Source organism: Ambystoma mexicanum, chromosome 8 (genome assembly GCF_040938575.1).
Source record: "Ambystoma mexicanum isolate Mex_15411 chromosome 8, UKY_AmexF1_1, whole genome shotgun sequence".
In the NCBI taxonomy this organism is placed as follows: domain Eukaryota; kingdom Metazoa; phylum Chordata; class Amphibia; order Caudata; family Ambystomatidae; genus Ambystoma; species Ambystoma mexicanum.
In genome coordinates this window covers 671,669,166-671,695,203 of record NC_090929.1, presented here as the reverse complement: position 1 = coordinate 671,695,203, position 26,038 = coordinate 671,669,166, and the positions used below count along the sequence as shown (strand labels likewise).

Sequence of the window (26,038 nt, the reverse complement as noted above, 5' to 3'; positions counted from 1 at the left end):
CCTCTGAACCCTTAACCAATAATAGAAATCCCTTTCTCCCGGATTGGGATGGATATCATTGGACTGTTGTAAACCTCTAGACTGGGTAACAAGTATGTCCTCGTAATTGTTGATTACGGCACCTGATATCTAGAGGCATTCCCCATGAGGAACAGCAAAACCCAATAGATTTTAAAACATCTATTGTCATATTTTTCCAGGGTTGGGTTTCCCAAGGAAATTCTAACAGATCAGGGATAAAAGGTAGAGCATGAGAGCACACTCTGAGGGAGGCAAAACATATGAGGAAACAGCAGTTCCAAGATGGCAGTTTAACGAGAGAAGAAAGACGTTGAAGCAGAAATGGATCACCTTTTCTACAAGGAACTGTTGCTTTCATGAGTCCTCGAGATTGGAAAACATAAGGCCAGGAAAACAGGCTGAAGAATCCTGCAATGTGTGTCGGGGATACTTGGGGCCCTCCTGCATCAATAATCAAGGCAGAGAGAATCACCAGCCACCGTGGTACTGGCCTTGGCACCCAGAACAAAGCAACATCAGTGAAATCAACACAGCCGGTGAGTTGGGGAGACCGATACAAGACCGGTCTGTGTTGAAGTCAAGGTTTCAAGCAGCAACATTATATGGCGAGCGCTGGAACGAACATTATTAAACCGCGTGTCATAAGAGACGCAGGTGAAATTAAACTGCTAATGACTGATTGAACTTTAATGCAAGCTACAATACCTTTGACAGAGTGGTCCGGCACTGCGTGGGTGCTCAATCGAAGGTCTATGTAAGGTATCCAGCTGAGGAGTAACGAAAGTAGATACATTTGATCCAAGCCCGGTGGAGGGAGATCATTTGAAAGTGAATGAGTAAATGTGAATCGAAGTGGTCCTGCGATGGGTCAAGCAAAATCCTGCGCAGTCGAAAGTATTTGATTTTGATGAAATAGAAAAGTTCTGAAAAATACATGGATCTTGTCCGAGCCCCGCAGAGGGAGACCAATTGAAGATTTTGTGTTAAAGTGGGTCTGAGCCTGGCGGAGGGGGATCCATGGTGAATCGAAAATCACCCAAGAAGTCATACATGAGAATCCTGAGGAGAAAGGAACTTTTGAATGTTTGTTTGTCGTATAAGGCCCTCTGAAGTAAGAGACTTTGAATGGCAAAAAGACTTTGATACAGAAGGCCCTGGTACTGAGATTTGAACTGCATCCTCATGCTGGAGAAGCCAGAGACTGTCCTAAGCTTGAGTGTGCTGCCTTGTCTCATGCTGAAAACATGGGTAAGGGAAGCTAACAGCTTGAATATCATGACATATAATTTCTTGAGCACTTGTCATTTGCATAACATTGTTTCCCACACTATTTGTATTTAGAAGTAAGGATGGGCACTAGGTTTATAAGTATAGGCCCTTTTTTATGCTGACAAGACACCACTAGGACTGCAGTATTATTATTTGATGGTCACAACTTGCTCCCATCTTTAGAGTTAGGATTCAATAGGTGTTTTTCAAACCCAGTTGAAATTCAATAAATACCCTTGAACTGTGATCACTTGTCTGTCTTACTGTTTGATACCATGCCTTCCTTACACTTCCATCAGGCTAGGTGGTGGTGGTATGATGAGTGAAACTCCAAGAGAGCGTGCTGTTTCAATCGCCAATGTTAACCCTCAACCTCAGAAAGGATGCATCCCTGTGAGGTTGGGGAGCGCACAAGGGACACTTGCGAGCAAGAGGCAGGTGGTCCAAGAAGGAATCAGCCGTAGATATAAACGTCCTGCAGCTGATGGCCATTCGATGGGCATTGAAGTCGTTTCTGCTGGTCCGAAAGGAACTGGTCATAACAGTACAGATGCACAACCGAACCTCAATATACCATACAAACAAGCAAAATAACACAAGGTCATCACAGCTATCCGCAGAAGCACATGAGCAGTGGAAATGGGATCTCAGAAAAGGAGTCCACGTCGGAGCAGAACACCTTCCTTGGAAAGACATCAGCTAAGCAGAGAATTCTCCATGTCCCACGAATGGGTGCTGGACAAGAGCAAGCTTAAACAAATCTTCAGATGATGGAGGACACAGCCGATTGACATCTTTACCACAAGGGAAATACAAGATGCCCCCTCTTTGCGTCGAGACGAGCCGAATTCACTAGGAGATGCCTTCTAAATACTGTGTACGGACAAGTTCCTTTACACCTTACCCCCCATCCCATTGTTATGCAGGGTGCTGAAACGGGTGTTAGAATAACCATGCAAGATGATATTCATTGCCCTGGCCTGGGCATGACAGATCTGGTACCCATTCTTACTGAGGATGACATGCAACACACCCATATGTCTCAAAGTGCATCAGGCACTGCTGACGCAACAGAATGGACAGGTTCATCAACACGACCCTGCGGCCCTCTCCTTCAGGGCCTTGTTGGTGCACAACGAAGGCATGCTTATCTGAACTTACCAGATGAATTCTGGGATGTCATCCGAATGGCTAGAGCTCCCTCCACACCCGGAACGTATGGTAAGAAGTGGGGGCGTTTTACAGTTTGGTGTGGTGCACATGGACTGGATCCATTACACAACTGCTTCCCTACATGCTCAATCTGGCTTATCGCAAACGCCCCTAAAAGTGAACCTGTCTGCTATTACAGCTTAATCGAGAAGGCCAGAATCATTGTACTTTTTCTCTGAGCCTGCAATAAAGACGCTTCTAAAGGGTCTAGTTTAGGACCTTGCCTCCCACACCACAACCTACACAGAGCTAGCAAATCAAAACAGTTCTGGCAGCATTGATGGCGGCACCTTACAAACCCATCCACAAATGCGAACTGAAGTTCTTTTCTTGGAATGTGGCCCTCTTAATAGTAATCACTTCAGTGAGGCAAATTAGTGAACTGCAAGCACTGTGTTCAGATCCTCAGTTCACTGTAATGAGCAAGGATCGGGTCTTGCTTTGACCACACCCGAAGTTAATACCAAAAGGTGCTTTTAAACATGACTCTCTCAGAACGGTTTGTGCTACCAACTTTCTTTGCAAATCACACTACTGTGGTGGAACGCGCCTTGCATTCACTGGACATTACACAAGCCCTTAAATTCTACATTCAGCGCATAAGTGTGTTCCGTGTATCCTCCAGGTTATTTGTTTCCTTTGCAGGCCCATGCAAGGGTCAAACCATTTCCAAATAAGGCCTTGACCACTGGGCGGCTAGCTGCATTACGCAATGCCATGAAGTCAGATGCTACTTTGTTGTACGCCCAGTCAAACAGAAGAAGAGCATCAACGGCAGCATTCCATGCAGGGGCGGGCATAAGAGACATCTGCAGTACAGCCACATGGAGCACTATCCATACGTTTGCCAAGCACTATTGCCTGGAGGAAGAGGTCAAAAACTAGTCCGCTGTCGGCGAGTGGGTGTTGCAAAATCTGCTTTCTTAAGGAACAAGCAGTCTTTTTTCCATCCTTCGCGTCATTGTTTACGCATGAATAACGTATTCTGTGGTATTCCTCTTTTGGGTGCTGTTAAGGAATTATGCGCTTCATGGGTGTCAGTGGCATGCTACCACTGCTTGGTATTGTTTTCAAGCATGTGATTCTATGAAAGATCAAATGCTGGAGAAGTTTTAGTTGCTTACCTATAACTGTATTTCTCCACCATTGGTATCTTTCATAGATTCCTATGCGCCCGCCCGACTCTCCTAGGAGGCTACTCCATGCTGTCAGTCAGTCACTGGAATGACTGACTTGAGGTTAAAATTTGAAGATGGCTGTTGGGTGTGGAGCTTAAGCCCTACCACCTCATTGGTCAGGATAGAAATGAAATGAAAGGAGGTAGGTAGGCTACAAAAGGAAAGTCTTTTCTGAGTTTTAGCAATGTCCATTGCTTTAAATATGGATATTTATTTACCACAGGATTACCAGTCTGAATAATTCAATCATGTGAATCTATGAAAGATACCCATGCTGCAACTAATACTCCTTTCCTACAAAAGGGGCAAAATCTCATGCAGAGCCACTAATTTGCCTCATGCATATCACATTCATCAAACCTTTATACGGTTCTCAAGTGGGCATAAAATAGTGATGCACTGTAGAGTTAATTTGCAATAATGCAGACTTTGATGTTAAATATCACTATAGTCAGAATTTCTAAAAAGGTCCATAATTATTTAAGGGTGTTCTAATGGTAATGTTTTGAAATAATGATTAATAAGAGGGCCTACAAGTTTCGCCAGAAAGCCCCAGGTGAGTTAGCAAGCGACACAGCCTTCACCAGGGCCTGAGGCTGTAGTGGAAGGAGTGGAGCGTGCGATTCACTACAGAATTGTATGAAGCCAAGTATGTATTTGGGATTTGTGAGATTGAATCACAGGAAACAAAAAAACAGAATGCCCTCCCTTACAGCAGAGCGGCAATCCTGGATTTACCTGTGAGACAATGAGATGCTATTGTGCAAAGTCTATAGAAAGTAGGCAAAAATGTAATCCAAAGTTTTGGTCCAATGGAAATGCTGTAATAGTCCCCAGTTACCTAACATGGTGGGCTTGAGCCTCAATACAAAACCCTGAAACATGTAACAACACTTTAAATGTGCATGTAATTATTAGCAGCCTGCATGTGCACACAATTATTTTTTACAAACTAACACACAGTACAATCGAGGAAATCAGTGAGCACTGTATACAGAAAATATGGATATGCCCAACAATCATTAGATAACGCATTTTTTCAAGTAAACGTATAGAAAAATCTGCCTAGTACGAGAAAACTACATTGTGGTTGGAACGTGTTTCTGTTGCCTGATGTTCTTGGTTAATCATTTTGATGCAATTACAACTGAATATAACTTTTTGTTTGTTTCTAAGGCACTTTTCTCTGTGATACCAATCACTAACAACCCACCATTTAGTTTAAAAAGACAAGCAATGTACTATGTATCAATTTTTATGAAGCATTTATTGAATTAGAAAAAAATAAAATACATTATTAAAATATCTTTTAAACACATGGGGGAATAATGTGCCAGTAGATGTGGCCCAGCAAACCAAGTCAATCTTCCTATTCCTCAGCAACGCTTAACAAAGGACGCCTTGATCTCCAGAACAGGAATTGGCTGCTTCCCTTGTTTTTCAGTGACTAGTAACCGATTGGTCTACATCCAACATAGGCAAGAATGATTGGGTTGTCTGAAGTCACTCCTATTTTCAGTTCCAATGAGTCTTCAGCAGCTTTGTTTAGAGGTATATTATACCTACGCTTCGCTGAGCTGCCGCCTGCTTACACGTCAGATATTTTCTCTTCTTTTCCATTTGGGTTTGGGAACACTTCATTCCAATCAGCAGCATCCCTGATGTCGACGCGCAGACAGTCCCTGCCGCAGTCATCCAGTATGAGTAGCCCAACTCATAGGTTACACCAGGAACGCCCAAGCTAACCTGAAATAAAACATTTCAGTCATATTAGTTTGCCATGGGCAGCCAGGGAAATATACAGTGCATTGCTTAGCAAATGTGAAAACAAAGGCTCTTTGAAAGGGTTCCCTAGAGAAGGGATACAGTAGAAATGCTAATTGCTCGGTGCACCATATACCGATTAGGGGCGGATACTCTGAAAACCACTGGGCTCCTAGAGAAGCTACACTTACAGAAATGATAGTCTTGCGAGGTAGGACTCAAACCGATATCCCTACCATGGGTTGACACCAATCAGAGCCTTTATAGTCACTCCAGGATGAACCTAATGCCATTGCTCACCAGGAACCTCCTGTGGACTAGGAGTGAGAAGGTCCAGCCATTTGACCGAGGGCCTAACATGTTTTACATGATAACTGCAGAAGCGAACACACACACAACCTGTGCTCTCTGATGCATTGCAAAAGGTCACCTTGATCTTGAGAGAGGATGGGATTTCTTCTGGATGGAAGGGCAGTCGTTATGGCATTGGAGCCTTAGACATGGGTGGACATCTCTATCCTTTGGTTTACTGGAAATATTGCCTAGTTCAATCAGTGGTTACTATTTCGGCCACATTGTTGTAGTCAATGTAAGATTTAAGCCCCTTCTCTGACCTACCCTAAGAGACTCTTAAGGCACAATCTACTTTAAAGTGCATGCACCGACCATACGTGAGCAAAGTGTGCGCATGTACAACTGGTAAATATAATCAAGTATGCAACCTTCACGACCTCCTGCAAATGCAATGATTGGGGCCTTCAAAGTTTAAAGAGGGGTGGTCTTACATAGGGATAATGGGTCATGTTGAACTGTGCGTTTGATCAAAGGAGGAATTTGAAAAGTTACAACAGGGATTAAGTAATTTCTAGATTGAACACGAATAGCAAATTCAGGTGGGCGTTTAATATGAAGATATATTGAAAACCAGAAAGAGAAAATTGCTTTCAACTTCTCACTGTGTCCCAGTAGTGTCCTAGCCAGGGCTCCATTTTACGCACCTGAGCAGGGTGTGGGCACCTGTAATGCCATGTGGATAGGGAAGTATTAATGTGAGGTGTCACATGCAAAGTAACAAGAGCTTTGGGGAAATGGACAGACTGCAAAAGGGTCATGGGTCACATGTAGAGCCAGAATGATGAGCTTGTAGGACATTGGCAGGCGGTGAAATGAGTTTGGGACACACTGACAATGCCAACTTAGAAATGTGGGGTTTTCTAAAAACTAAAATCTTACTAAAATCAGCTTCTCGTGGCCACAAATTCTTGCTATTTGGCTTATCCACCACTGGCTGCTAACAGACAAGAAGAGAGGCTTTTTATAATTACTATGTTTAACTTGCACTTTGGAATTGTTTTTTTTGTGTCTAATGCCATCTACTGTTTCAAGTCGCTTTTTATATTAGGCCGGCAGTATTCCCTTGTTTCGTTACACTAAAAGGTGACATTTATGCTTCAAATGAATCAAGCCTACAGCGTAATGATCAACTGGATAGCCACCCGTGTTTAAGCAGCCAAGGCTGTCAGAGTGCGTAAAGAGCAGTGTCAGGCAGGCAGCCTTACGCCTCATTAAAGGTCTACGCAGATACAACCACATCACCCCGGCCCTCCTCGACATTCACTGGCTCCCACTGCATGCACAAATCATCTTCAAGTCTTGTTGCATCATCTATAAGGCAGTCGTCTTCAAGTCACTCAGCTACCTCGCAGAGAAACACTACTTCTCCGGCGGACATTTCACCACACTCTGGGGGGATAAAGGGCCAACATCATCAAAATAAAGGCTGCCATATGATGGGTTTTCAAAGTTAGGGCTATCCGGGTTATTTTCTAAGCCCCGGAGTGCATAGGTGAAGCCTAAAAGCAAGGTATAAACTGTTTATGTCTTAGTTTTACACTGCACAGGATTTTAATGGCTTTTGGAGGGTGAGAAGGTGGAAGGAACGGCGTAAACACTTCTGCCATGCCTGCCTTATCCACCTTCAAATGCCTCTTGGTTGTACACCAGCATGCCAGTTTCACGCTGGCATACTACCAATGGATTCTTGTTGAATCCGTCCATTTTTATGACATACTTAAAAGCAGGTGGATTCAACAGGAATCCATTGTAAATTCTACTTACTATGTACAAATGGCAGGCAGCGTTTATGCGTTTTGCAAAGCGGAATACAAACACGAGGTGTTGAGGCGAATTTGGCTGTTTGTACTTCTTGGATTTGCACTTTGTTTTACAAATGAAGAGCACTGCATGGAGGGGCTGGACCAATGTACTTGCTAATGCTTGCAGTGCCCTCCATGCAATTTGCACGTCATATAAAATGGCCGCTAAGAATTTCCCACGTCTTGGCGTTATTGGTTTCGCCACTGTTTGGCCATTCTGGAGCCAGGGTTTCTGGTGCTTATTCGGATAACAGTTTCGAAGTTGAGGAATATCATGTCCTTCTGTTGCTGTGGGCAGTTTTTCTTGAATTCCCTTTCACCCACTAGGACCCAGGAGATACTTACACCTCGATAGGACAGCCATGCCTAGAAATATATACATAACTACAGCTTGCTTCCCGAAGTCTTAAATGACTACAAATGTGCTGTTCTTCTATTGAGCTGTACGGCTTAACTCAGAGTTAAAATTCTGTTTGTTCCGGTACTGTAGAATGCTTATAATCTGTCTTTTTAAAACTCCTTTAGATTTTACTTCCAAACATCTCTTTGATTTGTATGTGTATAATAAACTGGAAAATGAAATTAAATAAAGACAGATTAGCATCTTGAGTTTCTCCTCTACTCGCCCATGTATCAGTTTTTTGGGGAAGCCCGTTACCTTCAGTCCGCCCTTGTCATACTGCTTACTTTGACTTCTAAGACAGAAACCATGCAGGTTTCCTAAAATGTATGGAATCTTTTAATACTCCATAAGGGGAGTATGAAAACTCACTTGTACTCTTCCTGTATTTTTCTGTCTCCATGTAGAGACCAACAAAGGCTGGTACCCAGGGTCGGACTGGGGCATAACATTGTTTCTGGCACCAATGGAAGAAGTGGCCCACTTTTCCAAATGGTCATTCCTTTTGGGACATACTGAATAATACCCAAGGGGGAGTTTTTCAAAACAATGGGCCTCATTACAACTACGGCGGTAGCTGTGCCGGTAATTACCGGCGCGGCTGCCGCCGGAGTCATTGTTTACCAGCACCCGGAAATGGGCATGTACCGGGGCATTCCAGCCCCGGCGGACCCGGTAGATTCCTATTGCCGGGTGCTGGTGATAATTACTCCCCATTCCCATTTGAGCCCCACAGGGCCAGGTCAGACCTGGTGGGCGAACAGAAACCCGCAAGCAGAACTCGTAGAATCGAAGGATAGCGTCAGAGGCATGTGATAGACTGAGTTACAGAATGGTCCGAGTCTATGGCAGGCACAAAGGTAGTTTGCTGAGGGCTAATAGCCAACTCTTGCTGCTGAATCGTGAGTAGTGCCTTCACCTTGGCACTTAACAACCAAAATGAAGGGGCAACTCTAATTTCCATAGGAAGTGCATTCCAGCATTTCGCTGCTAGCACTGGGAAACTTGCTCCCCCCTACTGTTGTCAGGTTGAATTTAGGAATGTTTAGTTGGTGCAGGTATGGGGTTCTGCTCAGTCTGGAGGTGCTTTGTCTGGTGAATTTGTCTGATAATTAACGTGGGGCTGTCAAGGAGAGGCATTTGCATTTGTGTGTGATGACAAGTGATCGTAATTTGATTCTGTTGCGAATAGGTATCCAGTGGGCTTCCTTTCTGAAGGTGGAGATGTGGGCTTTGCGGGGAAGATTGAGGGCACATCTGAGGGCGTTGTTCTGGAGAACCTGTAATCTATTCAGATTGTTAATAGTGGAACCAAGAAAGAGTGTGTTGCAATAATCCAATCTGGACAGAATCGGGGCTCTCACCAGTGTAAGGCAGCTGTTGGTGGATAAACATGGTTTACAGGCATTGAAAAGCTTGTTAGTGTAGGCAGTAGATGAGATAGTGGCGTTGATTTGTTTTTTGAGCGAGAGTGTGGAGTCAAGATACACACCCAATGTTTTGACTTCTTTTGAGACTTTTATAATATTTTCATTGATGGTGAACGACTGGTACTGGGGGTTAAGTTTGTTAAGACGGGCCTGGGATCCTACGATCAGCAGTTCCGTCTTGTCGTTGTTTAAGCAAAGTCTGTGGGTAGCCATCCATGCTTGGATTTCGAGGTAGATTAAATTTAGTTTTGCAACATCTTTCTCATAGCATCCGGAGAGTGTGATGAGGTCCTGCGTGTCGTTGGCATAGTTTGTATATGTGACACCCAGCTCGTCAAGGTGGTCGAGAGGAGCTTAGTAAAGATGTTGTAAAGGGTGGGGGGAATACAAGACCCTTGGGGGACTCCACATTGGATTTGGACGGGATCAGCCACGGCTGACGGGGCGAAGACCCTGGTCGTTCTGTCAGAGAGGAAGGACCAGATCCAGTTGGTGGCATTCTGGGAGAATTCGGCAGCCGAGGAGAGGTGTTTGGTCAGAATTTGATGGTCGACCAGGTCAAAGGCTGCAGACAGATCCAACAAGAGCAGGATGGCCATTTTGCCCTTGTCTTTAGCTTCATCCATTTGGATTTTTAGGTCCAGCAGGGCTGTTTTGGACCCATGCCTGGGTCTAAAGCCAGACTGTCGCAGACCTAGGAGGCTGTTATCTACCAAATGTTGTTGTATTTGGAGGTATGTCACTCTGTCTAGTATTTTCAGGAGAAAGGGGACGGTTGTGATGGGTCTGTAGTTGGTCGGTATATTAGGGTCCAGATTGGGTCTTTTGAGTAGTCGTAGGACCCACGCTTCTTTGAGGTTGTTCGGGACCGACGAGTTCTTAAATGATGAGTTGATCAGGGTGGTGATGAATGGAGCTAGATCTAAGGCCCCATCCTTAATAACTGAGGCAAGGCATAAGTCACCTTCACAGAGGGTTTTAGGCTGGCGATTATGTTAACAACTTCGTCCTCTGTGACTAAGGAGAAGTGGAAGGGGGGGGACAGTCTGGATGGATGGATGGAGCTAGATTCAGAGCAAAAATTGTCATTTGGGGGAGAGGTTAGCTTTTTTAGATTCTATCTTGGCTTGTAGGAGAGCCATTTTCTTTGAAAGAGCATGTTGGATGTTGTCACACCAGGCTTTGTCCTTGAGGTAGTCATCAGAGGGGGGCACTGCCGATTCCAATTCTCTTAGGATAGAGAATAATTCTTTAGTGCCAGATTTGGCGTTGTGGATTCTAGAGTTTAAAGTCTCGTTTTTAACATTCATAATGGCAGTTTTGTAGGTGGCTTCTGTAGTGGAGAACCATTCTTTAGTAGAGAGAGAAGGGGCTTTTCTCCAGCTGGCTTCAACTTTTCTTTTGATAGTCCGGAGCGCTTTTAGTTCTGCTGTGAACCATTTGTTCAAATGAGCAGTTGGTTTGGCTTTTCTTAATTTTAGTGGTGCGATCTGGTTTAGAGTTTTTTCTAATGTGTTATTGTAAAGTTTGACTTGGGAGGTTGGGTTTAAATTAGTGATAGTATGAGTGTTGGTGATCGGATGTAGTAGGGGTCTTAGATTCTCTATGGTGATCTTGCGCTTGTTCCTAGACATAATTTGTGGTGCAATGGTTGCAGGGGTGCTTTTGACAATATCTTTGGGTATGGTGAATGTGATGAGATGGTGGTCTGTCCAGGCGCATGGTAGAATGTCGGTCAGGGAGATGTCTCAGTTGGTCTCGGCCAACCAGCCTAAGTTTCTACCTTTGGAGTGTGTAGACTTATTGATACATTGTGTAAGACCTAGTTAGGTGATAGTGTCATTGAGCAGAGAGGCGTTCACATCATTGGGGTCAACAAGACCTAAGTTGAGGTCGCCCATTAGAATAATTTGTGAGCCTGGTTTAGTGTTAGATGTCAGTAGGTGAGAAATGTCCTCCTCAAATGAAGTAATGGTACCTGGAGGTCTGTAAATAAGGTGAAATAACATAGTCCTGGTGTTAGATAGTGGGAGTTTGATGGACGGTAATTCGGCAGCAGTTAGACCTGGATTAGAGACTTCTCTGAAGTTCAAATTAACTAATGGATTCTCAGCCTCTCCCCCAACTGTCACCTGGTTGCTCATGTGTCTCGCTCATCCACTTGCTTCAAGAGACGGAAACTGACTTGTGTGTCACCCACCTCCCTGAATCTCTGCTGCTCCCACCAACCAAAATCAGGCAAGCATGACTCGCCCACAAGCTGTCGTCATAATTTCTTACAGTAAATCCAGCTCCTCCACACAGGTGTCATATGATGGCATGTGTCCCTCTCATCCACTCACTACAAGGGACAGATGCCGACTGGTATCTCACTCCCCTTTACCAATCTTTGGTTCTCCTATTACCAAATTCAGGTGAGTGTGACTCTCTCACCAGCTGCCCTCATGGATTTCTGACTCCTCCAGCTCCTCCTCCCAGATGTCACCCAGTGACATGTCTCGTCCACTCACTTGAAGAGATGAACACTGACTGGTGTGGCACTGACCTCATTGAATCGCTGGTGTTCCATCCCACCAACATGAAATAAGTGAAAGTCTCCCACAAGGTGCCCTCAGAAATTCCCCCAGTCCTCCTCCCAAGTTTCAGCCAATGGCAATTGCCTCTCTCATCTACTCCCTTCCGGAGACAGACACTCAAGGTTGTACCACCCCAGTTCCCAAATTGTGGCTGCTTCCCCCCACAAAAATCACATTTATTTTATTTGTAAAGCACTAACACACAAGCCCATAGGCATAATGGCACTAACAACAACCTATACACCATACCACACAACACAATAATACCCAAATTTATAACAAAAACACTAATAAATCAGGGCAAAAAAGGAAAAAGTAGAACATCAATTCAGTATGAGCCTTCTCTTGGCGGCCGGAGAAGATTCATTCACATTGTTATACAGACTCAGAAACACAGGCAAATTAGTCTGGCCGCAACCTATAATGATACAATCTGTCATTCTGAGAGCATCCGCCTTTACCTTGCACACTCCGCAGGAGTCGAAGATCTCGGGCTCTAACACAGCCATGGCCAGCTTTAGAGAGTAACCAAGGGAGGGCCTTGTTTCTCAGCGCCTCTCTGATTCCGTCCGTTCTGGTTTATTTACATTGATGATAATGTTTCTTCGATCCATCACAAAACCTCTTAAAGTAGGGTCAGTTTTTGGGAGGATAACAAAGTACTTCCTGAATGGGCAACAGATACCAATCCCAGATTGGAACGAGAGGGTGAGCAGATGGACACAGGCTGATATACACTGGTTTCCTGGGGAACAATCGATTTAGGATGATTTCGGGCAAACTGGTTTGACAAAATACGTCTGTCATAGTGCTAAGCTCCTGAAGGTCCACTGGGTCAGTTTGAGATGCTTCAACAGCTGTGTCAGAGGGCAGTTGTGAAATAGTCTCATCAAAGGAATGAACCCAAGCAATAAAGTCAGAACTTGTTTTACATTGATTAAGATCCTATATAATCTTTTCTTTAATAAATTGTCACTTAGAGGTCCAGTATGGGCCTCGTCCATACCCTTATTCGAGCCCTTATTTTCACTGCTGGAGAAAGAAACATCATCTGAAATAACACTTTCCATACTCAACAACGGGAGCTGCAGTACCATGCTCCCACTTGACTATCAGCTGGTAAACCACCCAGGTCCTTCTGATCAGCAGCTTTCTCCTTCTCCAAACCAAGATGTATCATTGTAATAACCCAAGTGTCCCGTATGTCCTTATTGACTTTATCCCTTAAATGCAAACTGTCATTGCGAAGGCGTTGTCTTCTACAAGCACTTCTCGCTAATGCCTCTGATATTCGACTACTACCAGAAGCTGTGTGTGTGTCGGAGCGAGCACATAGACAACAGCTTTAGAGAAGGGGGATGGCTCAGTCACTAGTGACGGAATCAAATTAGAAACATGGGCTCTGACAGAGGTTTCGGTCTCTACAGCCATAATTTGAAGAGAGACACTGTTAAAGAAGGTGGCAATTTTGGCAGTTTTAAAAGCTAGTGCTCTGGTACTTGGCATTATCAGAGCCAGACAAAGCACAAAATGCTTCCAAATAAAATGAAAAAGGCTAAACCAGAAACATATTACAAACAAATAGCGTGATAAACGTACACATTACTGCATTGTTTTGCTGCACCAAGCTGAGCCTGATATGCACTCGCAGTGATTCCCCTCATCCATGGCGCTGCTAACAGGTGCGAGGCAGGATGCCACGATCACAGACAGGCACAGAGGCAGCAAATACACGGGAGGCTGCTACAGCAACAAACTGGGAAATATGGGTCAAAGAGCATGGCAAACGCTGGAACTCACCCGAGCTTCAGCACAAACCACCCTCTTCCAGATTAGAGGAAAGAACCTCACACCATAACCATGTTTATGCCGCCAGGCCGCACTGCTAGAGCAGCCACCTGCGACAGAACATGTGTGACTCTTCCACAAGCTGCCCTAAGGGATTCCTGGCTCAAGCGTTCCTCCTCCCTGGTGTCACCTGATTGCACATGCGGGTCTCGTCCACTCACTTCAAGAAACGTACATTGATTGGTTTGTCATCCACCTCCCTAAATCTCTGGTGCTCCCACATACCAAAATCAGGTACTCAGTTAAGCGTGACGCAAGATGCCCACAGAGATAACCTACCCCTCTAGCTCCTTTTCACACCTGTCATCTGATGCCACATGTCTTCCCCATTCATTTTAAGAGGCAGACACTGCCTGTTATTTCACCCCAATCTTTGGTGCTCCTTTCTACAGAAATCAGGTGATAGTGATGCTCCCATTAGCTGCACCTCAGGAAAATTAAGAATCATGTTACTATGTGTCTCAGTGACCTAAGCTGTTCTCCCTCTCGCAGGAATTCCCTCTCCCTAAACTCTCCCAGTTGGTACTTGTGTTGTTCGCCCACTTTAAATCACAGAATGCATCATGCTGTGCAAGCAAAACCAAATCTAATTCTGACTGGGTTTCAGATACTAACTACCTCTCCTGCCCTCCAGTTTATTAACCCTTTCTTAATTTCCTAATCCTGCTTCTAGAAATTACGTAGTGCCTTTATGAAAACTGTCTGAGACTGAAAAGGAGCTCCAGTCATGTGCCTCCCCCCCTAAGGTATGTGGTCGAACCAATTGAAATTTGTGTGATTCGAGATTTTAGCAGGTCTACTCTTGATATTGAAGAGGAAGACCCAAACGTGACTCTCGTCACACCCATCCCACTCTCAGCCCGGCGACAGAGAAACGAGAGATGTACATTGTATCTGGGCCCTTCACCCATCATGATATATCGCAGGTGTGAGAAGTGCTACTCGCTCAGACAACCATTCAGACCATACCTGTATGACAGTATTGAAGAGATGCAGCTGTCAACGATTGAACAATTCGACTAACTGCATCCTCGAAGAACGCTGATGATGTCACGACTAACATCATGACATAGATACTTTAGACATGAAGCACATAGACATCCCTGCACAAAGTTACGCAGACATTTAGTTTAATTGTTGATGGGCACAAAGCAAATGCTTATAACTCTTATAGTTAGAGGACTGACACACGTAAACCTCTTGCTATGCGGAAACCGCAAGATGCATAAGCGTACATATGAACTGCTTGCTGATGCTTAATCGCAACTAACATGGACAGCCATGCGAATAAAGATGGAAGTTATAGGTATATTGGAAGTGAATGGAAAAAGCAGGATGAACTAAGAACACAGAAAAAGCTGAGGGGCTGATCCTGCTGAAGCATGCAGACCAGGCTTCCAGTGTGAACACTGTGCACAGCCTCGCCAAGGACACCTAAGGAAGGAACGTTTCAAGTTAACAGACGAGATAGGGCACTTTACGGGAACACAAGCTGAAAATCCTCATAACTGCAAGCAAGAGAAATCCATGTCGTGGTCCCTACATACGTAATGTGAACTCACAAGACAAAGCCTATTAATTCCAACCAGACTGAGATGGCTGTTCACATCGAACCAAAGGTAGAAGGATACTAAAGATTATATAGGTACAAAGCAGAATTTTCTGTTACAAGGCCTAGGAAATAGGAGATGGTAACTTATTAGGAACATGCAGCACCTTCGGGGTCATTCCCACTACCTTGAAAAGTTGCACTTGGCCTGGTAACTGCCCAAATCTCCAAAGCTGAGAAGACCATTTCTGTCCAATTCCCAACCACCTTCCACACTAACCTGTAACTTTGTATTCATAGCACATAGAGGTGGTCTCAGGAGGAGCCACCAGATGTGGCTTACCCAAAGATCATACTAATCCCATATAAAACATATGTAGTTTACCCAAAGATCATACTAATCCCATATATAACATATGTAGTTTACCTCACTAACCAATCCCTTCCCGGTTAGGTTTTTGGGATGTAACCTTGTTTTCTGACGTCAGAGGTTGACAAAACTGGATGACAGGCGCCTGGAGAGTGAAAGCACCTGGCAAATTTTGCGTTGTTCAATTTGCCATCCCTGCCATCTGAATTGTTAATAAAGACAGTGAACTTTGTCCCATGGCTGGGTCTTCCGTTCTTGGGGCAGGGGATTTCCAGGGCCCAGTTCCTCTTGCTCATAAACGGGGAGACTGACAATAGTCCCCTTGTCACTCTATTACAATAGTTAGCAGATGTGAGGAACTTGAAGGTGTCTAACTCACTAGTCCCCGGGGATCTGTCATCCAGGTGGCCAGGACATGGCCATCGCTATATGATCCAGTCCCTGGGCGTGGACCAGTGAGGGAGGATCACCTGGATGAGGGGTCCTCGGTGAGTGGAAGTGGGACACCGAAGGGTGAGATGCAGTATCCCCTTCCTTATAACACCTTTTCTCCATCCTGCCCAGTAGGACACCTAGAAACTCTACCCCCACCCCTTTCCCAACACGAACACTTTCTCACAGCGTGAACAACAATTGACTAATACCTGAGCCATTTACCTGACATGTCCCAACACAAGGGTCAGGCAGAGTCAGGCAATTGCAGATAACTACACACACCTGACTACCCTTTCCCTTCCCCATAGGGATAAAAGGCAGAACACAAGAGCACACTCTGAGCAAGGCCGAACGCACGAGGAAGGCCATTCCAGGACGGCAGTTCAAACAGAGGAGAAAGGCGGCAGGATCTGAAAGGACATCAAGGAGGGACTTGCCCTTGCCCTTTTCAAGCCAAAACTGCAAAGCCTCCGATGAAAGCGACATAAAACCGGGAAGCACAGCTGGCAATTGGTGTGACGGATGTCAGCCGTACATGGCACCCTCCCGTACTGATAGCCAGGGTAGGGAGACGTGGTTGCCATTGTGGTACCGTCCTTGACTCCAGCGACAAAGGAACCACCAATGAGTTCAGCACAGCCGGTGAGTCGGAAGAACCCAATAGTCGACCGGCCTGTGTTAGGGTCAAGGTTACAGTGGCAACATTAAGCAGATAAATAGACAAGAGGTCTTTTGTGAACAAACTTGGTACCAGAGATAGAGTGGTCCGGTGCCATGTGGGCGCTCAGCCAAAGGTTTCTGACTGGTACCCCTCTCCTGAACAAAGAGACTGTGTTGAACATTGTGAGTAAAGAAACAACAAGGGACCATAGAGAAGGCCGGCATAAGGTGTTAAAATGGTCATACAAGGGTCAAGCCAAATCCCTTGAGCAATCAAAAGTCCTTGACACAGTGCAGAGGTTTTGACAATTGTGAAACATGCATTCACGCCCAGCTGAGGGGAACGCTGTGCGAGTGTGGAGGCAAGCGTGAACCCGACTGAGGGATACCTGCGAATTGGGGTGAACCCTAACAGACCCTAGAACCTTGCGTGAATGGAACTGTGTGAAGCCTGACTGGGGGCTTTAGGGAAAGCTTGACTGGAGGCTGAGACCCAGACTTAGGTGGTTTATAGTGACAATTTCGAATTAGATAATTTCGAATGCCAAAATGTCAAAAAACTTTTACCTAAAAAAAAAAAAAAATGTGAATGTCTTTTTTTTCTTATTTTTTGTTTGAAATAGGGGATTCTCCCCAAACCCCCCTTTTTTTAACCCTTTTTTTTTACTCGCGAAACAAAAGAAAACATGTAAATTAAAAAATAATACATTTGAAATTTATTTTTTAGGTAAAATGTTTTCGACATTTTTGTCATTCGAAATTATTTTTTCGACATATTAACTGGATACCGACTTAGGTAAAGGGAAGAACCTAAGGGGTCTAGAAGGTTCTTTTTGGCTTAAATATGAACTGTGGCAAATGTGAGCCTGACAGAGGGATGCCAAGAGAAAGCTAGGGGAAGAGAACCCCCACTCTCTGATGAGATTTGAAATTGTGAACTCTGGAAAGTGTGAACCCGACATAGGGAATTATGTAACTGGCGTTTGCGCCCGGCTGAGGGGAACGCTCTGCGAACTCGGATGATATAAAGCCAGTGCTTGCCGTAGGCTAACAGAGTGTCCCAGCGAGACGAGATTGCTCTTCGGAAGTCTCTGTTTTAATTGGCAAGAGGTCTGGTTGGTCTGAGCCCGACTGAGGGAGGCTGACGACAGAAGGACCGGAGCCAGCTGAGGGGAATCCAGGAATGAACGGTAATCACCCGATGTAAAGGTTAACAGAAGGAACTTTTATTTTGTTGCTTTGGCGTATCAGGCCCTCAGAAGCAAGAGACTTTGCATGGCTTGGGTACAGAAGACCCTAACACTGAGAAAAGGAACTGTAAGCTTGTGCCGGAGAAGCTCCGTAGTGTGCTGTATACTAGAGTCCCGCCTTGTCCCATGCAAAAAAACTTGAGGAAGGGAGACCCTGGGCAAAACATCCTGACTTATCATTTTATGAGCACTTCTTTCTTTTCTTATGAATACTATCCCACACTATTGTGTAACATAGCAATAAGGATTGGCAATAGGTTTCTTAGTATATGCCCTTTTATTTGACCAGACTCCACTTGGAAAGTATTTTTATTATTTGATGGTCGCAGCTTGCTCCCATCTTAGATTTAGGTTTAGGTTAGGCGTTCATCTCACCCATTTTTACAGTTTAATAAACACCCTTGAACTGTGATCACTTGTGTCTGTCTTACTTTGATGCCATGCCTTTCTTACACAGAGCAAAGGACAGTCGCTAAGACCTCTCGGCATTAAAGCCATCCTTTCCCTGCCGCGTGCCCGAAGGGATTCGTCGGGATCCAGCGAGGGCTGGATCGAAAAATCATGTGTGGAAACAGAGAATGTTGTCAGGAGCCGCCTTGGAGAAATTCCTGCCCGCTCCCTGTGCGACGCCAAGCAGACCAGATGGCAGAGTGGCAGATTGTGCGAGAGGCAGTGCCTGAGGGGCATCAGTGGAGTGTAAGTATAGACTCGTCCATGTCACAAATATTGAGGAGGGGAAAGTGTTGTTCGTCGTTTGTTTTTGTGTTTTGGTGAAGGATTCCTGTTTCCAGGCGCGTTCGCTAGGCTAAGGATGAAAAAAGAAAAAAGACAATAAAAAGTATACCTGTTCTCTGGGCAGTTAGCTTGGTTTACAGATGACATGTGTATGGATCTCTTATGGCTAGGCACTAGTGTAGCTCGATTAGGTCACAGAAGGTGGTTTCTTAGTTTATCTCATTGAGGTGTATTCATATATGCAGCAGTACAGAAGAAGAGCAACCTGATTTTGGTATTCCCTGCGATTTGAGAGGCAGGAAGTCGTCTGCGTGTTAGGTCATTTGTGCTGTTGTGTCTTGTGGTGTCATAATAATTGGAAGTGTATTTGAAGTATTGGGATTTTCCTTTTGAGCTTGTGACATCATGCATAAAGTTGTTGAGGTGCGTTGATGTGGGAACAAAGGCCCGTAGTAGGGCACAGATGTGGTGGTAAGAGAAAGCAGAATATTATGAGAGAGAAGTGGGAAGAGTTGACAAGCAGAAGACAATGTATTCTTCCTTCTTGTAGTGATGTTTAGATTATCAAAAAGAGTTATGCCATTTGGGCTGGGTTCGAAGAGCATGTGAAGAGATTAAGGTTTGGACGTTAATGGTGGAGAATACAGTGTGGGTGGTGAGCGGAGCACGCTCTTATTGACGCTTGTGAACCAGCGAAGCTGGTGTAATGTTTTAGGAAGTGTCACAGTTTTGCAGAACTTAATTGAGAATTGAAGATAATTGTGAAATATGCAAATTGACAAAGTGTTCAAAAGTCCAGATTCGAGGTCAAGTAAGTATCAGTAGTATGAAAGTGACATGCCACCTTGGGGACACACCCCTTCAACATTTGTGCAAGTCCCTTCCACGTTATCAAGACAAAATATGCAAGTATAGCGTGGAATGGACTTGGACAAATATATGCTATAACACATAACCACGTATTTACACGCCACCTATAAAGGGAAGAAACTGAGTAATAGATTAGCTATAAAGGAGCTATGGAAAATGTTTCAGGACGGGCAATAGGACCCACCCAAGAAAGACTAGATGCTAAACCAACGTGATGTGGGGGTCGAAGCACCCATGGCTCCTCCTCCCCCTCCTCAAACCACAAACCCCACAACAGAAAGACAGGGATTTTACACCTAGAAGGAATTAAAAGCAGCAGCAGGATACACCGACCCAGTTTATGCACCACCCGCGTATAGCAGCAAGGACACCTTAGCGGTGCAAAGCAGGCAAACAACAAGAGAATAGAGGCTATAAATGACGAGTGCAAGGAGCGCCGTGACCTGCAAGCAAAACCGAGGGGAGAAGACAAAGGGATATTGTATCGTAGTGTGGACAACTAAGTGACAGACCCACCAAACGGGTGGGTAGGAGGACAGATATTAGTCAAATTGGATGGAAGGATTGCAGGCGAGCATAGGAGTACGGAGGAGGAAGCTCAGAAATGCAAGGGGACAGGAGAGGAGGATAGATAATGGAGGAAGTAAAGAGAGGGAAGAGAAAGAGGAACAAGAGCGGCTAACGAGAGAAAATTAAAAAGGCAGAAGAAAGGAAAGGGAGAAAAGAGAGAAGAAAAGACAGAAGGAGATAGAGGAAATCACGATGAGAAAAGCAGAGGAGGAAAAAGCCAGGCAATTGCAAGTGAAGAGAGATGGGGGACAGGAACGGGAAAGATACAGAAGTAGAGAGAGACGCCTCAGGGAGGTAGCAGACATCATGACAAGACCGACACGTCTAAATGACGATGAGGAAGAGGGGATACGAGAAGAATAGGGCTACTCTATAGGCGCAGGAGGGATAGCACCTCTTCGCTGGAGACAAACAGGAGTATAGCACAGTCTCCATTGAGTGAGGAAAGCAATTCACTGGACAAGCTAACAGGGAACCATCATAACTATGGGGCAGATGAGGATTTAGGGGAAGTGGAAGTCATGACGAAGTGATGAGGCCTTATCGCCCCTTCAGGAAATAAGCCCTGAAAAAGAGACAATGTGGGGAGGAGAGGAAACAGAGAAAGATAAGGGAGAACTCGGACGCCTTGAGCGTCCTAAAGATAGGTTGCATAGTGCAGACAAATTCACCCCATATGTCGAGAGGCTAAGAGCCTTATCCGGACAGAAAAGAGTGATTATGATGAGAGTATTTACAATGACCAGAGACACAGGCAGACACAACAGGGGAGAACAATTGACACAGTTTCCGCTGCTAGAAAATGTGGGGGATGACCGCAGTAAATACCATGGCAGCAGATGGACAAGAACAATCTCAGGTGCAAGTTACCCTTGTTGACCGCAGGAGCAGGGAAAAGGATATATGAGTTAAAAAGGTGGAAGGCAGGGACAAAAATAGCAGTGGGCAACGGGATGAGCTTAGTCTCAGCCATTCTTGTGGAGGTAGCGGACAATGTTTGGAAATGGAAGAGTATGCCAGAGTGATGGTACAGAACACAGAGCTCGATGGTGCACCATTTAATAATTGAAGAGGAGCCGTATGGCAGGCTCTCAGGGTACAGTACACAGACACATATGACATAAGCCCAATAATGGCATGCAAAATGCGTGAGGACAAAGACCCACTTCAATATATTCAGGAGATACAAGAACGTTGGTGTCTCGAGACGAGAAAGCCGTGGGATAAAAAAGTGGGGCTACAGAGCAGGTACAGAAGCAACTGAAGAAATTAGTGGGGATGGAAGCAAAGCCATAGTCAGAAATTCAGCTAACTATTGTACATTATTGCTGATTAATGCAGGAGAACACGAGAAAGAAGCATAAGGAAAGGAAGCAGGAGGAAGCAAAGTTAGTGCAGAAGAAACTGTCAAAGTATACAATGGAAGCAGCGATGTTGACAATTAGAGAGGGAGTAGTTACTCGGAATGCACAAAACCGACAACAGGTGGCAGGGGGACGTTTTGCAGGAAGAGTAGACACCAATTTTTGGCCACGAAGAAGGGGAGGAATGCCCTGGGGAAGAGGATTTGGGCACCCAATACAGCAGGGTGGAGACGGGTTTAAACGGAGGACAACTGAGACCCATGGGGGGTTCACCACAATGCTGGACGTGCGGTAGAATATGTCACATATCGCAGAAGCGGGGGTGGAGTACAGCAGAATGGGGGAATGACATATCAGCCAGCATATCAGATGGAACAAACAGACTATTATGCCCAAGATCACACACAGTAGCTGCAACCGGCACCAACACAAGGTACACCAGTACAGTCCCGACAACCCATGATGTACACACCACAGACACAGGAGTATACACAGTCACCACAACTAGCACAGCAAATACTAGCACAGCAGAGCTTTGTAGCTACAAGACACAAAGACTCTACACTGCAGAGCAACCATGGTGAGGGGTAATCCCTTTACAGGGACAGGGATGACTCTATACCAACAATAGGACAGCCCACAGACAGACCAGATGTGTTCAATTCTATCTGTTACACCTGACCCGAATGAGGAACCACGTGTAGGTGTGACCACAGGTGACGAGACATTCTCTTTTCTTGTAGATACAGGGGCGACCAGATCCTGTATTAGGGAAGGGAGATACCCGATGTCAGGCATTGCCATTAATGTGCAGGGATTCACTGGGGCTACAGACTTTGCTCCTTTCACTGACAAGCTTTCCGATTTCCATAGGGGAACATGACCTGACTATGTCATTGTTATACTCCTGACACACAACAGTCAACGTAATGGGTAAGGACATGATGAGCCAACTTAACACAACCATTTCATTCACCAATCAGGGGATAGTATGCTCAACCCCAGAAATTCACTACATGAACATGCGAGAACTCATTCAGACGTACTGTGGGAAGATGGTACAGAAGGGGTACCAATAAACCCCAACTTATTCCAATATAGCATGGAAGTACTAGTAGCATGGCTTCCAGGGATACAGGGCAAACTGCTTTGTATACCCAATGAATTTTTGTTTAGACCAGAGGTCTCCTTAGATGAGAAGGAGGAGCAGGTGTTCCCACTAGAACTGGCAATGGCTATAGTGAGGGATGAGAGAGTAGTACTGCATAGGACTGATGACACAGGACGGGCATGGAGAACAGTGAGCTCAGGAGAAGGACATAGACTGACTTACTTGACAAAGAGCTGTTTCAAGACAACCATTAATACCTTGCGACAGTATTCTTTATGAGCATTACCTATTGGGTGAGAATTCACTATAGGGAAGTACCACAGAGAATGGCCTTACTGAAAGGAGGATAGCTCAAGGGCAACGCGCTCCACTTGGAAACAAGAGGATGCGGAGCAACACAGGTTCAATCCCCGGGTCCGTGCTTAGAAAACCTCTGGGTATTAAACCTGTTATAAATAACCAATTAAACATTATAAAAAGGCACCACCTGCATTTCTCAAAGACCTAGTGCAAGTGCTGAGTGTTTTATGGACCAACAGCCCATATGACATTGGTCTGCTAACTGGAGTAGGAGTGGTTAAAATAAAGCTTGAGCCAGAGGCTATTTTACCAATACTAAAACAATATCTTATGTCCATGGAGGCCGCAAAAAGTATATATGAGACAATTTCTGCGTTGGTGCAGCAAGGGATTTTGTTACCTTCAGAATCGCAGTGTAACACGGCTGTGTACCCAGTGAAGAAGGCGACAGGGGGGTTCATGGTGCTTTATTCAGGACTTGGCCCTTTGAACCCTATTGTTGAAGCAGAATTCCTTTTAGTACCCAACCCTGCAACAATACTATGCAGAATTCCGCCAGAAGCTACCCATTTCACAGTAAATTATTTGAACGCTTTCATCTCTATACCACTTCTTGAGGAGTCACAGAATTTGACATTGGTTCTATATAGAAATAAAAAGTGGAAACCAATGAGGTTCCCTCAGGGGTACTGCGAATCACCATCCATATTTAATAGCGTTCTCCAAATGGACCTAGGGACCAAACATCCAGACAGCACAGTCATTTAGTATGTAGACGAAATCTTGATTTACAGCAAATCAGAAGTACAATGTTGAAAAGACTCAGTACAGTTGCTGACGGTGTAAGCAGAGAGGGTTACAAGGTGGTTACGGCAAAGTTGCAATATTGTCAAAGCGAGGTGTTGTATATTCGACAGTTAATATCACAGAAAGGTATGAAAGTAACCCCAGAAAGAGCAAAGGTGATCTTTAGAATGCTGCTGTCACGGATAGTGAGGTAGATGCAGCAATTCTTAGGTCTCTGTAATTATTTCAGGGCCTGGGTATTTGAATTTAGCACATACACAAGATCCTTCTTAAGCGGGCTTTGGGAGGCCCAGAGGGGGGACGGTAACCTGACTTGGACACGGGATATGACTGAAGCATTAAAGGAACTGAAAGGGGCAATATGCACAGCCCCAGTGTTAGGGACACCTGACTACAGTAAGGAATTGTATTTGTTTTCACATTCCAATGAAGTTGTGATGACGGCTCACACAGAAAATGACCTTAGGGCACAAACCAATGGCCTATTATAGTAGACATTTGGATCCAGTAATTAAAGGATACTATCTGTGCGAACAAGCTTTGGCCACTGCTGCATTTGTAGTTCAGGTTTACAATGGGGTGTAGGTACACACTTTACATGGAGCATGCCCTTTTTTGATATCTTTGAAAAGCCAAAGAGCACATTAACCACACAGAGCATCCAGATATGAGGTGATCATCTCGAATCTGGTGATAAAAATAATGAGATCCAGAATTGTAAACCCAGCAATGTTTATAGAGAACCAGTAGAGGAGGGAGACTATATACACGACTGTACTACGCACAGAAAACACTATGACAACATTCCCAGAGCAAGAGAAAATGCCCTCTAGGGAGAGGAGGTACTTTTTATTGATGGGTCTTCAACTATAGACCAGGCGACAGGAGAGAGACATACTGAGACGACAGTATTAAAAATAAAACCAAGTGGGACAGTTGAAGTAGTAGCAAGCGCAAGATTGCCTTAATATTTTTCAGCGCAAGCAGCAGAATTAGTAGCTCTTAAAATGGCATTAGAAGCGCATAAGGATGAGGAAATCACTGTATATTTCGACTCCACCTAAGTGACGTCCATAGTACATGGTGGACTGTCGCGGTGGAAGAGGAGGGTCTATTGACATGCTTATGGCACACCGGTACAGCTCGCGCCCCTATTGGCCAGACACGTAGATTCACTACAACTCCCATCAGCCATATCAGTCATGAAGTCCCAGACACACTCTTGGGGTGAGGATTTGATATCCCAAGGCAATGAAGCCGCAGGCTCAGAAGCAAAGCAAGCATCATAATTTACAGAAATAATGAGTTTGATACCTGTGAGAATCCAGAAGGTGCCTCACTCGCTAGTCCCCGGGGATCTCTCTCTCAGGTGGCCAGAGCACCACCATAGCCTTTGGATCCAGACCCTGCGGGTGGACCAGTGCGGGAGGATCACCTGGGTGAGGGGTCTTCTGGGAGTGGGATACCGGATGGTGAGACGCAGTATCCCACCCCCTTTAACACCTTTACCCCATCGTACCAGGAAGGATATGTGAGAACTTTACCCCCACCAACCCTCTTTCCCTTCACAAACACTTTCACACAGACAGCCCGCTCAGGGAGAAAACAAACTCACACCCGAGCAGTGTACCTGACATGTCCCGCTACTATGGCCAGGAGAAGTCAGGCAATTATTGACAATCACTCTCACATGACTTCCATTAAACTTCCCCACACGGATAAAAGGCGGAGCATGAGAGCACACTCCTAGCGAGGCAAAGCACACAAAGGAACAGCAGCTATGAGTTGGCAACTAGTTCGAGGGGAGAACGACGGGAAACCAAGAAGGGTTTGCAAGGAGGGAAATACCCTTGACCTTTTTGGCAAGAAACCATTACTTTCCAGAAACCTTTGAAGCAGAAACCAGACTGACCTTTTTGGCAAGAAACCATTACTTTCCAGAAAGCTTTGAAGCAGAAACCAGACTGAAGACTCCTGCATTGTGTATCAGAGATACTGAAGGCCCTCCCGCGTAGCCCACCAAGGTGGGGAGGAGCGGCAGCCACCAGGGTATCGTCCTTGGCTCCAAGAACAAAGAAGCATTAGAGAGATCAACACAGTCAGTGAGTTGGGGAGACTGATGCAAGACCTGTCTGTGTTGAAGTCAAGTTTGCAAGCGGCAAC

The 26,038-nt window shown here is 45.1% G+C and overlaps 1 protein-coding gene across 1 annotated transcript in view; it reads right to left on the bottom strand.

Moving 5' to 3' along the window:
- Positions 1 to 4,922: 4,922 nt before the first annotated feature.
- The window catches only part of LOC138473648 (claudin-16-like), a 231,249-nt gene continuing 210,133 nt past the window's right edge, over positions 4,923 to 26,038 (bottom strand). The window contains exon 5 of the mRNA XM_069612174.1: positions 4,923 to 5,426. Within this exon, the coding sequence (XP_069468275.1) occupies positions 5,226 to 5,426 (201 nt within the window). The 3' untranslated portion in view covers positions 4,923 to 5,225. The remainder of the gene's footprint in view (positions 5,427 to 26,038) is intronic.